Source organism: Schistocerca gregaria, chromosome 5 (assembly GCF_023897955.1).
Source record: "Schistocerca gregaria isolate iqSchGreg1 chromosome 5, iqSchGreg1.2, whole genome shotgun sequence".
In the NCBI taxonomy this organism is placed as follows: Eukaryota; Metazoa; Arthropoda; class Insecta; order Orthoptera; family Acrididae; genus Schistocerca; species Schistocerca gregaria.
The window spans coordinates 260,499,519-260,517,543 of record NC_064924.1 but is presented as its reverse complement, the minus strand read 5'-3'; the positions used below and the strand labels follow the sequence as shown (position 1 = coordinate 260,517,543).

The 18,025-nt window shown below is 38.3% G+C and overlaps 1 protein-coding gene across 1 annotated transcript in view; it reads right to left on the bottom strand.

Moving 5' to 3' along the window:
• The window catches only part of LOC126273459 (uncharacterized), a 232,339-nt gene that overhangs the window by 64,402 nt on the left and 149,912 nt on the right, over positions 1 to 18,025 (bottom strand). Inside the window, exons 10-11 of the mRNA XM_049977016.1 lie at positions 16,582 to 16,761; positions 6,445 to 6,616 (exon numbers count right to left, since the gene is read on the bottom strand). Coding sequence (XP_049832973.1) covers positions 6,445 to 6,616; positions 16,582 to 16,761 — 352 coding nt within the window. The remainder of the gene's footprint in view (positions 1 to 6,444; positions 6,617 to 16,581; positions 16,762 to 18,025) is intronic.

The window sequence follows — 18,025 nt, the reverse complement described above, 5'->3', positions numbered from 1 at the left end:
CACTGTCAAGGAGATATGCAATCTGTTCTAAATTTTTTCCATTTATGTTATATACATGAATTAATTACAAAATACTTAGCTAAAAAGTTCTTGATTAGCGTTGATGCCATTACAGCTTCACATACTGTTAAAATCTTTCTTAAAATGACAACACCCGTACATGACAATTGAAAACAGCTTTTCGTCATTCATTGCCAGTGTAACCTGAATGATTGATGGTCACAAAACTAAAAATACAGAGAAGCGGCAGTGAAAATAAAACAATATTTGCATAAAATTACTACATGTAAGAGATATTGCCTTATCAAAGGTGTTATGCTGTTACAACTTAGTAACTGACAATCAGTATTTATGCCATTTCATTACAGAGGTCACTCATATACACTGAAGAACCAAAGAAACTGGTACCACTGCCTAATATAGTTTGGGCCCCCGTGAGAATGCATAAGTGCTGCAACATAACATGGCACGGATTCGACTAATGTCTGAAGTAGCATTGGAGTGAATTGATAGAATGAATCCTGCAAGGCAGTCCATAAATCACTGCGAGTACGAGAGGGTGGAGATCTCTTCTGAACAGCAAGTTGCAAGGCATCCCAGATGTGCTGGATAATGTTCATGCCTGGGAGTTTGGTGGCCAGCAGAGGTGTTTAAACTTAGAAGAGTGTTCCTGGAGCCACTTTAGCAATTCTGGATGTGTGGTGTGTCGCATTGTCCTGCTGGAATGCACAATGGACATGAATGGATGCAGGTGATCTGACAGGATGTTTACGTACGTGTCACCTGTCAAGAGTCGCATCTAGACGTATCACTCCAACTGCACATGCCCCACACCATTATACAGCCTCCACCGGCTTCAACAGTCCCCTGCTCACATGCAGGTTCCCTGGATTCATGAGGTTGTCTCCATACTCGTCTGACCAGGCAACATGTTTCCAGTCGTCAGAAGTCCAATGTTGGCGTTTAAGGGCCCAGGCGAGGCATACAGCTTTGTGTCATGCAGTCATCAAGGGTACACAAGTGGGCCTTCAGCTCTTAAAGCCCATACTAATGAAGTTTTGTTGAATTGTTTGTACGCTGACATTTGATGGCCCACCACTGAAATCTGCAGCAATTTGTGGAAGGGTTGAGCTTCTCTCATGTCAAACGCTTCTCTTCAGTCGTCGTCGGCTCCTTTCTTGTAGGATCTTTTTCCAGCCGCAGCAATGTTGGAGATTTCATCGCTACTTCGGAGATGCTGAGTCCCATCGTTCATGTGCCGACTGTAACACCATGTTCAAACTCACTTAAATCTTAGTAACATACCATTATAGCAGCAGTAACTGATCTAACAACAGCACCGGACACTTGTTGTCTTATATGGGTGTTGTTGGTCGTAGTGCCATTTTTTGCCTGTTTACATCTATCTGTATTTGAATATGCATGCCTGTACCAGTTTCTTTGGCACTCCAGTGTACATGTTGCTGCGAAGAGATACATGTGGATAGTACACAGCAGTTGATGCACATTACAAGATACAAGTAATGTGCTCATCTGCTACACTATTCACACGTACGACATCACAGCAATATATATACGATGATGATCTCTTTTACAAAATGATGTAAATATTGATTGTGTCAGTTAAGACGAAATCTTTTACATGTAGTCATTTTAGTGGAAAGGTCCTTATGCAAATACGGTTTTATTTTTACTGTCTCTTCTCTGTGTTAATGTATATTTTCACTTTTATGACTATTGTTCAATTACACTGGCCACACATGATGAAAAGCACATTTTAATTGTCATGTCTGGATGTTATCATTTTAAGAAAGATTTTAATGATGTCTGATGTTGTAATGGCACAACACTAATCAAGTACGTTTTATGTTACGTATTCTGTACTTAATTTGTGTATGTATTCTTGATTCCTGCTACAACATTAAGTGCAGTTCTGTAAGCCATTGTATACGAGAAAAATCTGTCTTCTATCTTAGATCTGAAGATGAATAGATTGTTAGCTGAACCTAGTAATCTATCCAAATAAAGATGATTTCATGTGCGATCTTGACTTCATGGGCTTTTAATCCCTAATGTAAATAAAAAATCATATACTACTCATGGCTCTCACAGTGTTCCACATATGTTGTGCTAACTTGGCAGTTAATTCCCTTCCCACCTTGGTGTTGTTCTGCACATGTAGCTCTAAGTTAAGACAATTGAGTGGTAAACAAGTCTATAAGTGATCTAACAGCATCTGCCACTGCTGCTTGTATCTGTCCTACTGTGTTGTTCAAGGTCTGGATGTCCTCATTGTTCACATTACCAAATATGTTTTCCGCAGCTTCCTGCCTGGATCTAACCACCCTATTTTTATGTACCATCTTTTGTGGTACTAGGGCCATCACTTGCTTAAGCTTTTCCCTTAGTTTCTTGTAAGAGAGTTGGAAACTAAGGTACTGTGCTTGTTTTTCTGTCAGGATTACTCCTTTCTGCTGCTTCTTAACGCAGCTCAAAAAGTGCTTGCTGCAATCTACACACCTCATTCCTCCACGACACCCATATATTTGTACACCACCTGACAGAAAGAAACTGTTTTTACTTCCCGTCGCCTATTCAAAAGGAGAGGCAACATGGATGGAACAACACAACTCTATTGTTAGTTGTGGTCTTCAGTCTGAAGACTAACTTGATACAGCTCTCCATGCCACTGTATCCTGTGCAAGCCTCTTCATCTCCAAATAACTACTGGAACTTACATTCCCCTGAACCTGCTAGCTTGTTTCATCTCTTGGTCTCCTCCTACAATTTTTATCCTGCACGCTTCCCTCCAATACTAAGCTGGTGATCCTTCGATGACTCAGATTGTGTCCTATCAACCAACCCTTTCGTTTGGTCGGATTGTGCCACAAATTTCTTTTCATGCCAATTCTACTCAGAACCTCCTCATCAGTTACATGATCTACTCACATAATCTTCAGCATTCTTCTGTAGCACCACATCTGAAAAGCTTCTATTCTCTTCTTGTCTAAATTGTTTATCAGCCACGTTACACTTCCATACACGACTACACTCCACACAAATAACTTCAGAAAAGACTTTCCAAACAATTGCATCTATATTCGATGCTAACAAGTTTCTCTTCTTCATAAATGCTTTTCTTTCCATAGCCAGTCTACATTTTATACCCTCTCTACTTTCACCACCATCAGTTACTTTGCTGCCCAAATAGCAAAGCTTATCTACTACTTTAAATGCCTCATTTCCTAATTATTTCCCTCAGCATCACCTGATTTAATTTGACTGCATTCCATTATTCTCGTTTTGCTTTTGTTGACTTTCATCTTATATTCTCCTTTTGAGACATTGTCAATTCCGTTGAACTGCTCTGTCTCTGACAGAATTACAATTTCACCGGCAAACCCCAAACTTTTAATTTCTTCTCCCTGGACTTCAATTTCTACTTCAAACTTTTTTTTCTCCCCCCCCCCCCCCCCCCTTTACTGCTTGCTCAATATACGACTGAATAACATTGGGGATAGGCTACAACCCTGTCTCACTTCCTTCTCAGCCACTGCTTCCCTTTCATGCTCTCCAACTCTTGTAACCGTCGTTTGGTTTCTATACGAGTTGTAAATAGTATTTCACTCCCTGTAGTTTATGCCTGCCACTTTTAGAGTTTGAAAGAGCATATTCCAGTCAATACTGTCAAAAGCTTCCTCTAAGACAACAAATGCTATAAACGTAGGTTTGCTTTCCCTTAACTTATCTTGTATGAGAAGTCCTAGGGTCAGTATTACCTCATGTGCTCCTACATTTCTCCAGAATCCAAACTTATCTTCCCTAAGGTCAGATTCTACCAGTTTTTCAATTCTTTTGCAAATGATTTGTGTTAGTATTTTGCAGCCATGACATATTAAATTGATAGTTCAGTAATTTTCACACCTGTCAGCACTGGCTTTCTTTGGAATTGGGATTATTATATTCTTCTTGAAGTGTGAGGGTGTTTCACTTGTCTTGTACATCTTGCTCACCAGAGAGTTTTGTCATGGCTGCCTCTCCCAAGACCATCAGTAGTTTTAACAAAATGTTATCTACTCCCAAGGCCTTGTTTCAACTTAGGTCTTTCAATGCTTTGTCAAATTCTTCATGCAGTATTATATTTCCCATTTCATCATCAGATTTGTCCTCTTCCATTTCCATAACAACGCTGTCAAGTACATCTCCCTTGTATAGATCCTCTACATATTCCCTCCAGCTTTCTGCTTTCCCTTCTTTGCTTAGGACTGGTTTTTCATTTGAGCTCTTGATATTCATACAGCTGCTTCTCTTTCCTACAAAGGTCTTTTTAATTTTCCTGTACGCGGTATCTATCTTTCCCCTAGTGAAATATGCTTCTAAAACCCTACATCTGTCCTCTAGCCTTTCCTGCTTAGCCGTTTTGCACTACCCCAACCTCAACACACAATAAAAGCAACTTCTGTTCTACCCATCACATAACTTACCAACAAAGAATGAGAAAGAAACTAACCCCCTAAAACACAATACGTAGCACAAAAAATAAACTGGTAATGTCCTTCAGTAAACAAAGACAATCAGTGAGCAACATGACCATCGAAGGTAAACAAAAAATTTGGTCATAACCTAAAATATCAATGCAGTCTTAATGCATAAGGTATCCTATGTACACATTGATCATTACTGGCTGTTCCTTCTCTCTCTCTCTCTCTCTCTCTCTCTCTCTCTCTCTCTCTCTCTCTCTTTTAAATTAAGGTGTTTTTATGGGATCACTGATTGTATTTATACACAGACTACATAACAACCTTAAATAAGTAAACCAACTGCAATTTCATATGCAGTAGGCTTCAACAAATTATTTTTAACATAAAATATGTAAACTTTAAAATATAAGAATATCTTACCTCACTATTAAAACATTTCTTTAATGAATTTGGAGTTTCTAGCAAAAACACCCCCTTGTGCAATGATACTGACTTGTAGATAATAGTATGAAACTGTAATACTCAGTTTGAGCACAAATTTCATCTAACACTTCACAAAATTGTTGAGAAAAAATGTATGGAGATTTAATCACTTAATTATATAACACTTTACTCTGCTTAAAAAACACCATAGCAGCACTTTAAGTTTGGTATTTTTTTAATTTTTAGTTAACATGCTCATTTTAATGTGGGATAGCAACATTAAATAATTTTCACTCAGTTCTTCAGACTCTCCTCTTTTTCTTGAACTTGCTTCTCAGTTTCGCTTATTTCCTCCATTTTTTCCCTCAGTTGTTTGATGAATTTTTGACTGACAACAAAGTGCAATATCTACAGTCTTCCTTGCTTTCTCTGATGACTCATCAGCAATTTTTTCTAGCTTTCCAACACCAGTTTCTATAAACACGCTCTCGTTTCTTTCAGAGACATCCCTCAGCTTCTGTGTTTTTTTCCTTTTTTTTCTTCCATTGTCAAGATGTAGCATGTACGACCGCCTAGCATTACTTGCTGAAGAAAAACATCTCTTTTGACAATTACAGTTTCAGTAAGCCATCATCACAAAAGCTGTTGTCCTCTTTGATTTGGGGGACTGATGACCTTAGCTGTTTAGTCCCCCTTAAACATCCCAACAACCACCACCACCTCTTTGATTATTCTCAAAGTAGCATCATGTAGTGCGTATAGAATTTAATAAGGTAGCTTAAAATGACGTCCTGATACCCACACAGTACGTTAACTTGCCACACCAAATTGTCCTTTTCTGAAGTAAGGGGGGGGGGGGGGGGGGGGGGAATAAAAAAAAAAAAAAAAATGAAGATACAGATATGATTTCACGAATGGCATGTTGAGCAACAGTAATTTTTGAAAGACATATAAAAATCAAGACTTTTTAAGGGTCCTTAAAATTCAGCAGCTGAAATAAGGACTTTTTAAAAATTTCACTAAGCGTACGAACTCTGTATTAAATAGCTGTAAGGTAGCAAGTCCTATTATTTCAAATGGTTTCAGTGCTTTTGGTAGTCTTTGCAATGGAATTGGTTGATGACTAAGATCAGCCAGTTGCACACAAGGCATGCAGTTCCTAACATATTGCTCGACATCCTGTTTCCTAGTCCTCCACCAATACTTTTCAAACACTCATTGGTCAGTTGCTCTATAACTGTCTTTTACAATTGCTAAGAACCAATGAACAATGGAAATCAAACACAGAAAAGATGCTTTAAGTACCAGCTAATATTCTTTACTAGTAATATTTTTACAGGAGGACGTGTGTACCTAACTGGTTAAGTGAGCCTCCAACAGGACGCAGTAATTTGTGCCTAATGAAAAACTAAAACGGTGTGCCTCAACAGACACCAAATTTATGAGTAATGTACAAAATACGCTCGCATAAAGCTTTGCTTTTGATTAAGATTACCATTTGTACAATAAAACAAACATTTCTATATTATACTGAGCATACCATGAAGTTCTGCATTTTTCATCTCCAGAGATACAGCGACCTTATAGTACACAATCCAACAGTATACTTTGTGAATTGTGCAACCATTTAAGCCATAGAAATAAGATGCTGCTTCTATACTGTCCAAGATATGTTTAAAAAAGGGTTGCATATCAGAAGTAATAAAATGCACCTAAAAGGGAAAAAAGTCATTTCATGAGAATGCACAGAACTCACATAGAAGTAAGAAACAAGAATGAAACACTATATTTACAAATAAAGATGGTGAAAATAGATGTAGCCACGCCAACTGGCATCATTATGTTCTTCATTCAAGAGACAAAGTAGAAAAGAATAATTCATTTTATTTTATCTGTGACATGTTCAACATTATGGGTGGCTATAACTCAAGATATTACTAAAACTCTGCAACACTGTATGCTTCGAATACCCAGAACAATTCAATGAAATGAGAATAAGTGAACCATAGCATTGTTGTGGAACAGCACAAATGATATAAATCTTGTTTTGTAACTTTGTGAAGATGGCAGAAGAGAGAAATTAATAATGTTCACGAATGAGGATCTAATAACATTACCTGATGGAAGACTGACAAATATCAGAATGAGAAACACTACATGTATCCATTCCTGAGCAACTGAATTACAAATAGCTGATCCCTTGGAGAGACTAGAAATCACAATGGCAAATGGTATAATTTGGCTTATCACGTCACCAGGATGTTACAGGGCTGTGTAGTGGCCATCAGTATGATAGCCACGTGCAGAATGAGTAAGATGTATAACATCAGTTCATTTAAATGCAATCATATCTTGGGTGCGCAGCACATGGAACAGTTCACTTTCGAGCTCATGAAAGGACCGAGATTTTAACATGATACCTTATCAAAGTTGTACAGTGAGTAGCTGGAATCAGGGAAAACTTGCCACAAGTGTCAACTGCTGCGGAACCAACCAGTTCATATCAACAATAGCGGATTAATATTTCAGTTTGTAACAGTGAATATACAATGCAAATCATTCAACAATTCTTTGCTCAACAACAACTACCCCCACTGCCACTACTAATACCACATCTGAAACATCTGGTGAACAGTCATACCAGCCCAAACAATCTACCCACTAGGGACAAAGAAGATACCACCCCCACACAGATATCTCTACTCTCCACACATCGCAGGGCACAGACGTAAGCATGACTGCACGACCATTCAATGCTTAAAATATAGAAAGGAGGTCGCCTAAATGGCACAATTTGTACACATTAAAGACAAATGTAAAAAACCACAAGGGTTTGCATCCTAAGAGCCAAAGGGGTGATGGGAATATACTAATACGGGAGATGTGTTGTTATGGGAGGGAGAATGAGCCCCTCAATATATATTTCGTGATGTTGGTCATTGGCCATTGATAAAAAAACCTACTGACTGACCATGTGACTCTGTTTATTCACCTATACAACCACATGTGCAGTATATACTACCTTACCTTCAGGGAGTTAATGCATTGCTGCACCACACTGTCAATGACTCCCAAATTGTGGGAGTGTGTGTGGAAAAACAGACTCAGGTCCTCTGAGCTCAATCTTATTGAGGGTATGTGGAATGTTTTTGATCAGTGATAAAAAAAGTCTATGAACTGTGGATGGCAGCGGAGCAGTCACAATTTAGTACAGTTTCCTAGCAATTTTAGTATCTCATGCAAAGAAGAAAGATTAGGATTTATCTTCCATTGACAACAGAGGTATCATAAATTTGGCATCTTATAGAACGCAATCCATGATGTGACTGCCATCATATGGGCATAAGGAATTGTTTGCTGCTACTAAGTAGGTGTGGGTGATTCAATTGCTCAAGTGCATGTGCCAGGCATAAAAAAAGAAGAGCAACGTAAGGTCAGTGCAGTTTATGGAACACTGAACAGGTCATTATTTTCTAGCTAATTATAGATCAAAATGTATCACTAAAAATCCTGGATGGAATAATAACAATATCATGAAAAGAACAGATTGCTACTCACCATATAACAGAGAAACTGGCCTCAGCAGCCAGAGACTGTGGTCATCTCTCTCTCTCTCTCTCTCTCTCTCTCTCTCTCTCTCTCTCTCTCTCTCTCTGTGTGTGTGTGTGTGTGTGTGTGGGGGGGGGGGGGGTTATTCCGATGAAAGCCTTTTAAGCTAAAAAGTTACTTGTTTGACAGTCTTTTTGTTGCACCTACCTGCGACTCAGCATCTCCACTATATAGTGAGTAGCAAATCTGTCCTCCTCACAATACTGTCAGTATTTCATACAATGCAACCAATCAGTGTCAAGTATTTACAAATAATCCCTAGTCAGGTGCATCCAAATGCAAGTTTGTTGTGCTGTACTTCACCTATTATGTGCTTAATATCACATGCGGTAATGGTACTTCTCCTTTGGGGGGGGGGGGGGGGGGGGGGGGAGATTCACAAACAAGTATGCAGTATGGCCATGACCACGTACCTCACATCACCTTATGCCAAACTGCCAAACAGTTTATGAACCTCTGACGAAAATCTACCTAGCCACTTAACATCACAATACTCTTTTCTGTTATAGATTCATTGATTATAACTTCATGGTCTGTAAGCATGGCTAAGACATAATTCCTCATTCCTCCACAACCACTACAACTTCTCTTCATCTGGTACTCCTAAGCCCTACTTGCTCGCATCCTGGGTATTGATGTCCCCTCTTCAATGGCTTCCTACAATCCTCTGTCCATATCAAACCATGTAGCCATCAACAGTAACTGATTTCTAACAGTTGTCTACCTTTCTACACTATAAGTCTCCAATACAGTCTGGCCACCTATGGATCTGTTGTGGCAACTGCTTGCCCAGTATGCCGAAGGTTTTACTGCAAAACAAGTATTACAGCCCAAACCAAGTCCGCAAACAGATTTCATGTACAATATCCACAAATGCCTCTAATACTGCTGACCACACTCCCAACTGCCCAAAAGCATCACAATATCTTAGTCTACCTTTATGACATACCTCTTCACAGTCCCTTGCCACATGGATCATACCCATCAAAGACCCAACTGCAAGACCTGCTCGATACATATCCTTTGAACTTGTAAACAGCCATCCCTCAATCTTTGCTAGCCCCAGGCCCTGCCCCATGACTAACTTTACTCATTCTACACTCATACCCTTCTCTCAATATTTGCATACTTCCTCTGTTCTAAATCTCCCTCCCAATTCACTCCTCCATGTCACTGTGAACATCTCTACCTGCCTTGGACAGAATGAGCTCTCCGATGCTACATTCCTACCACACACTCCTGCTGCCACTCCTCACAGCTGTCGACCAACCTTTCCCAATCCTCCCTTCCATTTCCCACCTCATTTCTCCGCTTGAATTGCTTCTACCTATTTTTCATATTTCAGTGATAGGTGTTGTAAGGTGACACAATTCATTGGTTGACCAGCAGAATTTTGCGATTATTTACTGGTCTTGTTCTCTGAGGGTCCTGCTAATCAGTGCCCTTTTAATCATGGATCAGCTCTTCTCAGTGGTCTACTACTCCTTTCACATCAACATATTAAAACATTCGGCAGGCCTACTGTTTGTGGAGTACACAACCTGCAGTGTGATTTATCTTCTTTTCTCTCCAGAACAATTCATCCTCTTTCCATGAAGATTTAAAGTCACCTACTTTGGTTCAGAAAGGTGTCCACTACTCAGCAATACATATTTTCAATAACATGCCAGCAGCCATAATAAGTTTAACTAATAATAAAGTTCAGTTTGAGAAGAGCCTAAAGGAATTATTAGCAGGCAACTCCTCCTACTCCATCCATGATGCGGTTATGTTATTGGTAAAATCACATAATGTAAATATTATGTAGACTGACTTCAGTACAATTTCATGCAGTAATGTGATCATTGCAAATAAGTGCTGTAAAGTATTTTTTATATATTTATTTTATTTGATTATGTGTGGCTACAATAGCCTAACTATTATCACATGCACCTCAGTGTACTGAACATTTTATATTTGGTGACAAGTTTTATATCTTTTAAAATGTAGATACACTTAAGATTCTTTCTTTTTGTTTTTCTTTTTCTTTTAAGGTACATTAGCATATCTGTTCTTACTTTGTAAATATTTTTGTGTATTCCTGTTTTCTGAATACACATCCCAGAAGATCTCCTCACTACAGATCAATTGGAATGAAAAATACATCTAATCTAATCAAAAACAATCACACTGATTTATCCTCTGTTGCTTGTAGTGTCAGTTTAGCATTGCTTATTTTATGACTAAAATAGCAATTCCTTTAATACCATGTTTAATTCCTATTGCCAATTTTCTTACTGTATCATTAGTGTAACTTAATAACAGAAAATTTATAGTGCAAGTCAACTCTGGTCCACTAGCTTGCTTAATGTCATTCTTATGTACAGGTACTATAGATAACATGTCTGGGATTACATTTTGTGAGCCTTTAATGTAAATGATTTCTGTATGATATTGACTGTGAGAGTAAAAGCCATTGCAACAGCTGTCTATGCAAGAACTGACTTTCCATCAAGAATGCTACCATAAGATGGTCTGTATAACTGCTTATTTTAGATCCCCAAATTAATGTTTGAAATTTTTGAATACTTTACATAACTGTAAGTAATTCTCTCTCAGTTGCCATGTAGTTAAGCATCAAACACTAGTCTGAAGGTTTCACTTAATCTCTTATGTTTCAATATGGATGCATTCACCAAAGATAGCTTAATGTTTTGAAATGCTTCTGTTGTTCCTTCAACTCATATCCATTTTGATTTCTGTTTCAATAAGGATAACATTCCAAGTTCGTTCATGGGTTGGCTTTGTATGTGTCTACGATAAAATCCTGCTAATCCAAGAAATGAAAATAACTGCTTTACATTTCATGGTTCTGCACATTCCTAACTATGGTCTGTTTCGGATCAGGTTTTATCCCGTGCACACACATCAAGTGTCCCAGGTACCTGAGTTCTTCCTTTCTAAAGTGAGACTTCACAAGCTTAATAATAACCTTGCTCTTGTAATTTCTTTAAAGACTTAACCAATGTTCTACAATGCCATTCTCATGTTTTCAATGCTATCAAAATGACGTTGACATATATTATTAACTCTTGAAGTAATTCCTTCCCTAGTGCTTCATCAAGTGCTCTTATAAACACAAAAACTGAGATGTTCAATCCAAAGCATAAAACTCAAAATTGGTATGATTCACCATCATACTGAAACGCTGTATATTTTCTCAATTCTTTGTGTAGACCAACTTGCCAATAGCCATCTGTTAAAGCCACTGAACAAAAAGTCTTCATGTTCAAATTCTACTAACAAATCATCAATACATACAGGTTAATCTCTCTTTATTTCTATTTGTTTATTTAACATACATGTGTCTAACACTACACGTACCCCTCTAGTCTTCTGTGTTGCAACTCCAAATGTGTACACATGACTCATGTCTGCTATTCCGCACACTTACTATGTTGTAATGGTTGACTCTGTTGCTGCGAATAACCACAATTTGTATCTTCTGTTATTAAAACAATTTCTTCTTTTTCTCATTACAACCAACATAGAAGTCTTTTTCTTTAATATGTTACTGATTTGAATCCAACCACACAGTGTGTGTACTAATGGACTTCCAGTTGTTAACTTTGATTGACCTGGATATCGGCATATCTTCTCAGTTAATTTTATAAAAAAATTCTGTAAATCACCTTTTCCTGCCATTCTTCACACCTTTTTTCTTTCATGCCCTCCACCAAGGTTATGAACTTTAATTTTCTTCCTACCTTTCCTATTTTGTTGATAGGTGTTAATATGTAGAAAACCAATTCATTCGTCGATCTGTAGGATATTCATACGTTAATTCTTCAAAGTACATGCAGTATATTTATAGGTCACTGTATTTCTTATGCTGATAGGCACCTGCTGACAAGTGCCCCTTTAACCATGGACAGCTCTTCTCAGTGAACTAACACACCAAAATAGCTTAAACTCAATGTATTGTTATAATATGCAAATCTATGAGAGATCGCTTACATCTGCATGTATTTCAGGTAGACAAGAAAATGTACATCTAACGGAGTCCATCAACACAATAACAAATTGTACAAATATATTTCAACATCACTTGTTCTCTGGTGGGCATTTCTTTGACATGACAGGGGTCACATTCTCTCCATGCCCTTCTACCACGGCTCCACACAGCATACAACTCCATCCAGCAGGCAGAAGAGTGCGTTCACGGCCTGCCTCGCTTACAGCACAGGATTGGTACAATTAAAATCTGCTCATACCATAAAACACTCAGAGAAAATGGGGAGCTTCTCACTTACTACCTACCATAATTTGCAAACATCTTTCATCGGCCATGGAAAGCAGGGAAATGGGTCATCTAATTCCAGAATGACATGTCACACTACACCCTTGCCCAACCAACTGACATAACCCTCACCCCATTCAAGTTGCAGTGCCAACAGAATGTATTTAACTGGCACAACAGTTTGATACATTTACTCTACTCTACTAGTTCTGAAGGAGGATTCACCTGCAAGGTAGCAATAATTTTCAGTCTTCTCTATGTGCCTACTGATGACTCTACACCTCAACTAAATGGTGATTAGAAATTACATTTCACATAATATAAACTGAGCTTTGAGGCTGAGTGTCAACCAAAAATGATTAGTTATATTAATACAATGGGAATTTTATTCGAATTCCAAGCTGCGGAAATTTAATAAAAGGAAATTATCAGTGAGCTGATGTGTAACCTTAGGCTACAGTGAAATTATCACGAAAATTATGATTCCTCTCCAAGTGAGAGTAGTCTAACTAATGTAGTGCAAACAGTACTGACAGATGGCTGGCCTTGCAAGACACAAAAGCATGAGGAATGTGATACTGACTCAAGCCTATTTTGTTAAAATATGCCACAACTGATAGCAAACAGCATATTTCTATTTCAAATTTTCAACAGGCTGGTAAGGCTTGAGTTTCCTGATGGCTGTCCATCATGGAATATATTTTCAAAGTACACCAGTGCCCAGTTCACTGTGTGCCCCAACATTTAGACATTCACTAACCAAGTAAGTGTTAAGGTGCAGCTACATTTGTGTGCATTGCATCTATACTCCATACGGCGAGAGAAGAGCTCTGACAGCTGCCAGTGCAGTTGCCAGTATTTGATCTGGAAGTGCAGTGGGCCAGCAACTGGCAGGACAGGGAGCAGAGCGACAGACCTTCCCCTCACATCTTTTGGCAGCCAGGGCTATAGAGCCCAAAAATATGTTGCAAAATCCATTGCAGCATTCTACCGAGTGATGTGTTCCTTGATTAAAAGGTTTTTCTCATGCGCTTTCAGTGTTTGCCTTGTTACATACACACAGGCAAATTGATTTTCAACATTAACAAGACACAGCAAAATGCACAAATTTTACACATAAAATATCAAATGTAGACATTACCTTCATTTTTGTATGGGAGAATGGAAACCCTAAGTTCATCGTCATATGATTGATCACCCCTTCTCATGGCCACACAGGCTTTGGTATCTTCACTGCTGCTGTCATCATCTGATAAAGAAATACAATATTTTTTATGCCTTTTTCTCTTGTGTTGTCTTCCATGTTTGACATTGTATCACTTTTCACACATGGTCCATAATGTTCTTCCAATTTTCTGGTGTTATTCAGTGTGACAGCACCATTTATCAGCATCTCTCTGTCTCACAACACAAATGTCTTATTTTGCTCCGCGAAATCTGCTTTTATTTGAGCCCAGATAAATTTGATGGCGCTGTAACAGACGTGGTACAGTGGAAGGCATCTAACTTTGTGGCCATGGTTCTCTGCTAATATATCAATTTCTTGCTGTCTTCTGTGGCTTCTACTGTTTTACTAACTCTAGAAGTTTTTTATTGTAGTCACATGGCACAATCTTTTCCTTGATCTTCCAGGCGTCACAATAACAGGGCTCTAAGCTGAATGGGCAGCCTCTTGGTCATTTGTGACTCTCTGTCGTTATACAGATGTTCAATGCTTTTGCCACCCTGTTTATCACTTTACTCACTGGTATCAAATGGCCACACTATTGTCCTTTCCCTTTCAAAGTAAACATGCAATCTGTATATAAATTCGCATGCTTGAGATTTCAGCATAGCTCCTTTTCTGAAAGTGTTCTTCTCTGCACTACAGGAAGCCATTTTCCACACATGCAGCCAGGAACTTACAGAATTAGCAGAATGCACATATACAAAATAATCCTGAAACAAGCACGTGGCACCGCTGACTGAAGGCAGGGTTCATCTAGCAGTATGGAAACACTGGGGCATTGCCACAGTAATGCAAACAAAATTTCATGATCTGATTGGTAGTCATGAAAGTGTGAAGCAAGTGTGCCAAGGCCACTTCTACTGTCAGACTCTTCTCTCACCGTACTGGGTATGGCCACCATGAACCTGTGTTTACCTCATACACAAGAAGAGCCTTGTGTGTAGATGCATGCTTCTATTTTGAGATACATGAGGATGGGCAATTTCATTCACACGTAGATCGAATCAGGAATCATGCACACTGTACCAGTGATCAAGAAGTCTGCTTTCGTAACAGAAACTGTTGCTGCATCCATTATTTTTTTGGGACAATGATGAAATTGCAGGGAGATGTCCAAATAGGGGATAATTGATGTCTTTTATGCAATCCATGTTACAGCGCACTGGAAGAGATTAAAGTGTCAATGAGTAATGTATTTAATAACTGTACCCATGATTATGATTTTGATTTTGAAGTAATGCTTCATTCTGTTGGGCTGCTGATAGCAAAGTAAAATATGCTGACTCTGAAACATCTACCAAAGACAGTTATTCCAGTTTGAAGTTCCAGTTCACGTAATCTAGTGCAACAAAATGCAACATTATCCCAGATATTTTCCAGGTTCTGATGGAGTCCCTGGAAAACTATTTGAGTTAGGTTGATTTCTCTAGAAGGTGAAACACTTATTTCACACTTAACATTTATAGTCAATAATCCACAAACATGCAAATACGTGCATACTTCAGTAGACGCAACACTGCAGAGGTATATGGGAAAGTGCTCAATCCCACAGTGTATGGTGGTTTTGGACAGCAAACATATGGTTCCAGAGTACCAATACCAGAGTGGATGTCGCTGTGTCATTTGGCAGGTTTGAGTGTGATGATGTATTTATTTGCTTCCATCAATGCAAACTATTTGGAAAGTGAAGGGGATTGCAAAACAAGTAAGGTCAGCTTCAGTACATCAAAGGCCCAAAAATCATTCTTCATCAGCAAGTATTCATCAGAAGTATGAACAAAAGCTTGTTATTTTGTTCGAGTTTGCCGTTTTTGTTTCCAGGTTGCCGTTATTTTTGGAAAACTGTATAATGTCATTTCGGTTAATTCTGTCTTTATAATCTATGGAATAAACCAGTATCTTACAAGGAAGTGCATGACAATACTCTTCAAACTCCTTTTGTTTCTGGTGAGGCTACATTCTGCTTATCTGACAATCATTCCCTTCTATTCCTATCTTTTGAAACTGGCAATGTAGAATTTAGCCATTTGTACCATACTCACTTATAGGATCCTTCTTGAACTATTGTATAACATAATTTGATAAGGGGATTGAAAACTTTGAAACTAGTCTTCTGAATGTCATCAGTACTAATAGTAGTAACAGTACTAAAAGTAATACAGAAACAGATAAATAAAATGTCCCAATTGTGGTTGCAGAGCAATCACTTATCTTATTCCTGAATTATTTTAGTCAAAGTGTGATAAAAGCATTGTTAAGACGAATAAAACCTTGCAACATACACATATATTTTCTTCAGTTTACGTGTTCCACAGATGGATTTATTAATATGCACTAATAACTTTGAAATTTTCACTGTGTAAACATCCACTATTTTTTCCATTTCTTTTTTCCCCACAGAGTAATGATAAATACATACCTGAAATATGTTTTACAATCCCAAACCCAGGGATTAAGCATAGTTATACAGCAGCAGAAGTAACATTTTAACATGCTATAAAAAGTTTAAGAAAAAGCAGATGGGCAGCATGAATACTACATACAAAAGATTTTATACTCACATGGTCTAAAAGCTGAGTCCATGCATGAAGAGCTTTATTTAGGAGTTCTATTAGCTCCATTTCCTTCTCAATCGACACACTTAAATGCTCGGTAAACACAGTATTTGCTACATCAGTTGCTTCCCCTTGTGTATCTCGAGACCCTTCTTCTGCTGAGCATTTCTGAGCACTTATTATTTCCTATATATGTGAAAAAATAGTAATTACAAAAACTATATGAGAAAATTACATACTTTTTGCAATTACTTACATAGAGAATGAGATTTATTAAGTTTGGATGATAAAAGGCTGTGACATCTGCAGTGGGAGTACAAAGGACACAATGTACTTTAGAAATGAAATGAAAGTTGGTTAAATCATTTCTAAAATGTGAAAATGACCTGACTGGATAATATGTTTAAACACATTTATTAATCATAAATAGCAATAATGTAAGTTCTGTGGACACAAAATTATAGTTTTATACAGACCCATAACACTATCCTTATGTATTACTTCAAATACATTGTTCAACCTCATTAAAGAGACTACTACCTCTGTACGACATCAGCGAGCTATAACCACTCACAGACGGTAGGTAGCAGCACTAATAGTGGAGGACACACAAAGCGTGTCAAGAGAGGACATAGAAAACAGTGCAGTCGTTGTTGTGCAAAAATAAAGCAATTTATCTGGCATCCAAAAGGGCATGATCATTGACATTCAGGCCAAGGATGGAAGCATTTCTGAAATCGCTAAGTTTGTAAACTGTTTGCATGGCACCATGGTTAAAGTATACTTTGCAAAGCTAAATGGTGCTACCCAACACTGGCACCAAAGTGTGGTGCACCACAGACCATAGATGACAAGAATGAATGACAGCTCTGGGATGTGTATGGGCGAATACACATGCAACTGTTGAACAACTGAGTCAAGGGACTAGCAACAGTGCAGCAGGTAACTGGTTCAAGCACCCATGCTGACTGCTATTCATTGGTGACAAAGGTTAGAATTTGCATGCCGTTACTACAACTGGACATCCACTGAGTGGGACAGGTGGTCATTTCAGATTACTCACATATACACTCCATTGGACAGGTGGCCTTTGGCAGCCCTGTGACAATTTCATGGCATTCTCTGGGTGATCTCATCATTCTGGAAATCGTTCTTTGATATTCCTTATTGGAAACGAGCAGGAAGCAGCCCTAGCAAGTGGTAAATGGGAAATAACCAAGCTGCATTAATGTGTGTCCCACTAAAAGGTCTCTGAGTACGTTGGGCCAAATGAGCATTGTGTGAAATTAGCTGTAGATTTCATTTTGTGTTAATCTCACACTTATTGATATCACTTGCAAAGAATCCCCATTTTATAAAATTGTCTGTGGTTATTGCCACTCTTAATCTGTCTTCTTTCTCTCCTTTGTGCCGCCTGGTACGTTTTATTAACACTCGATCCCTTTCTGGA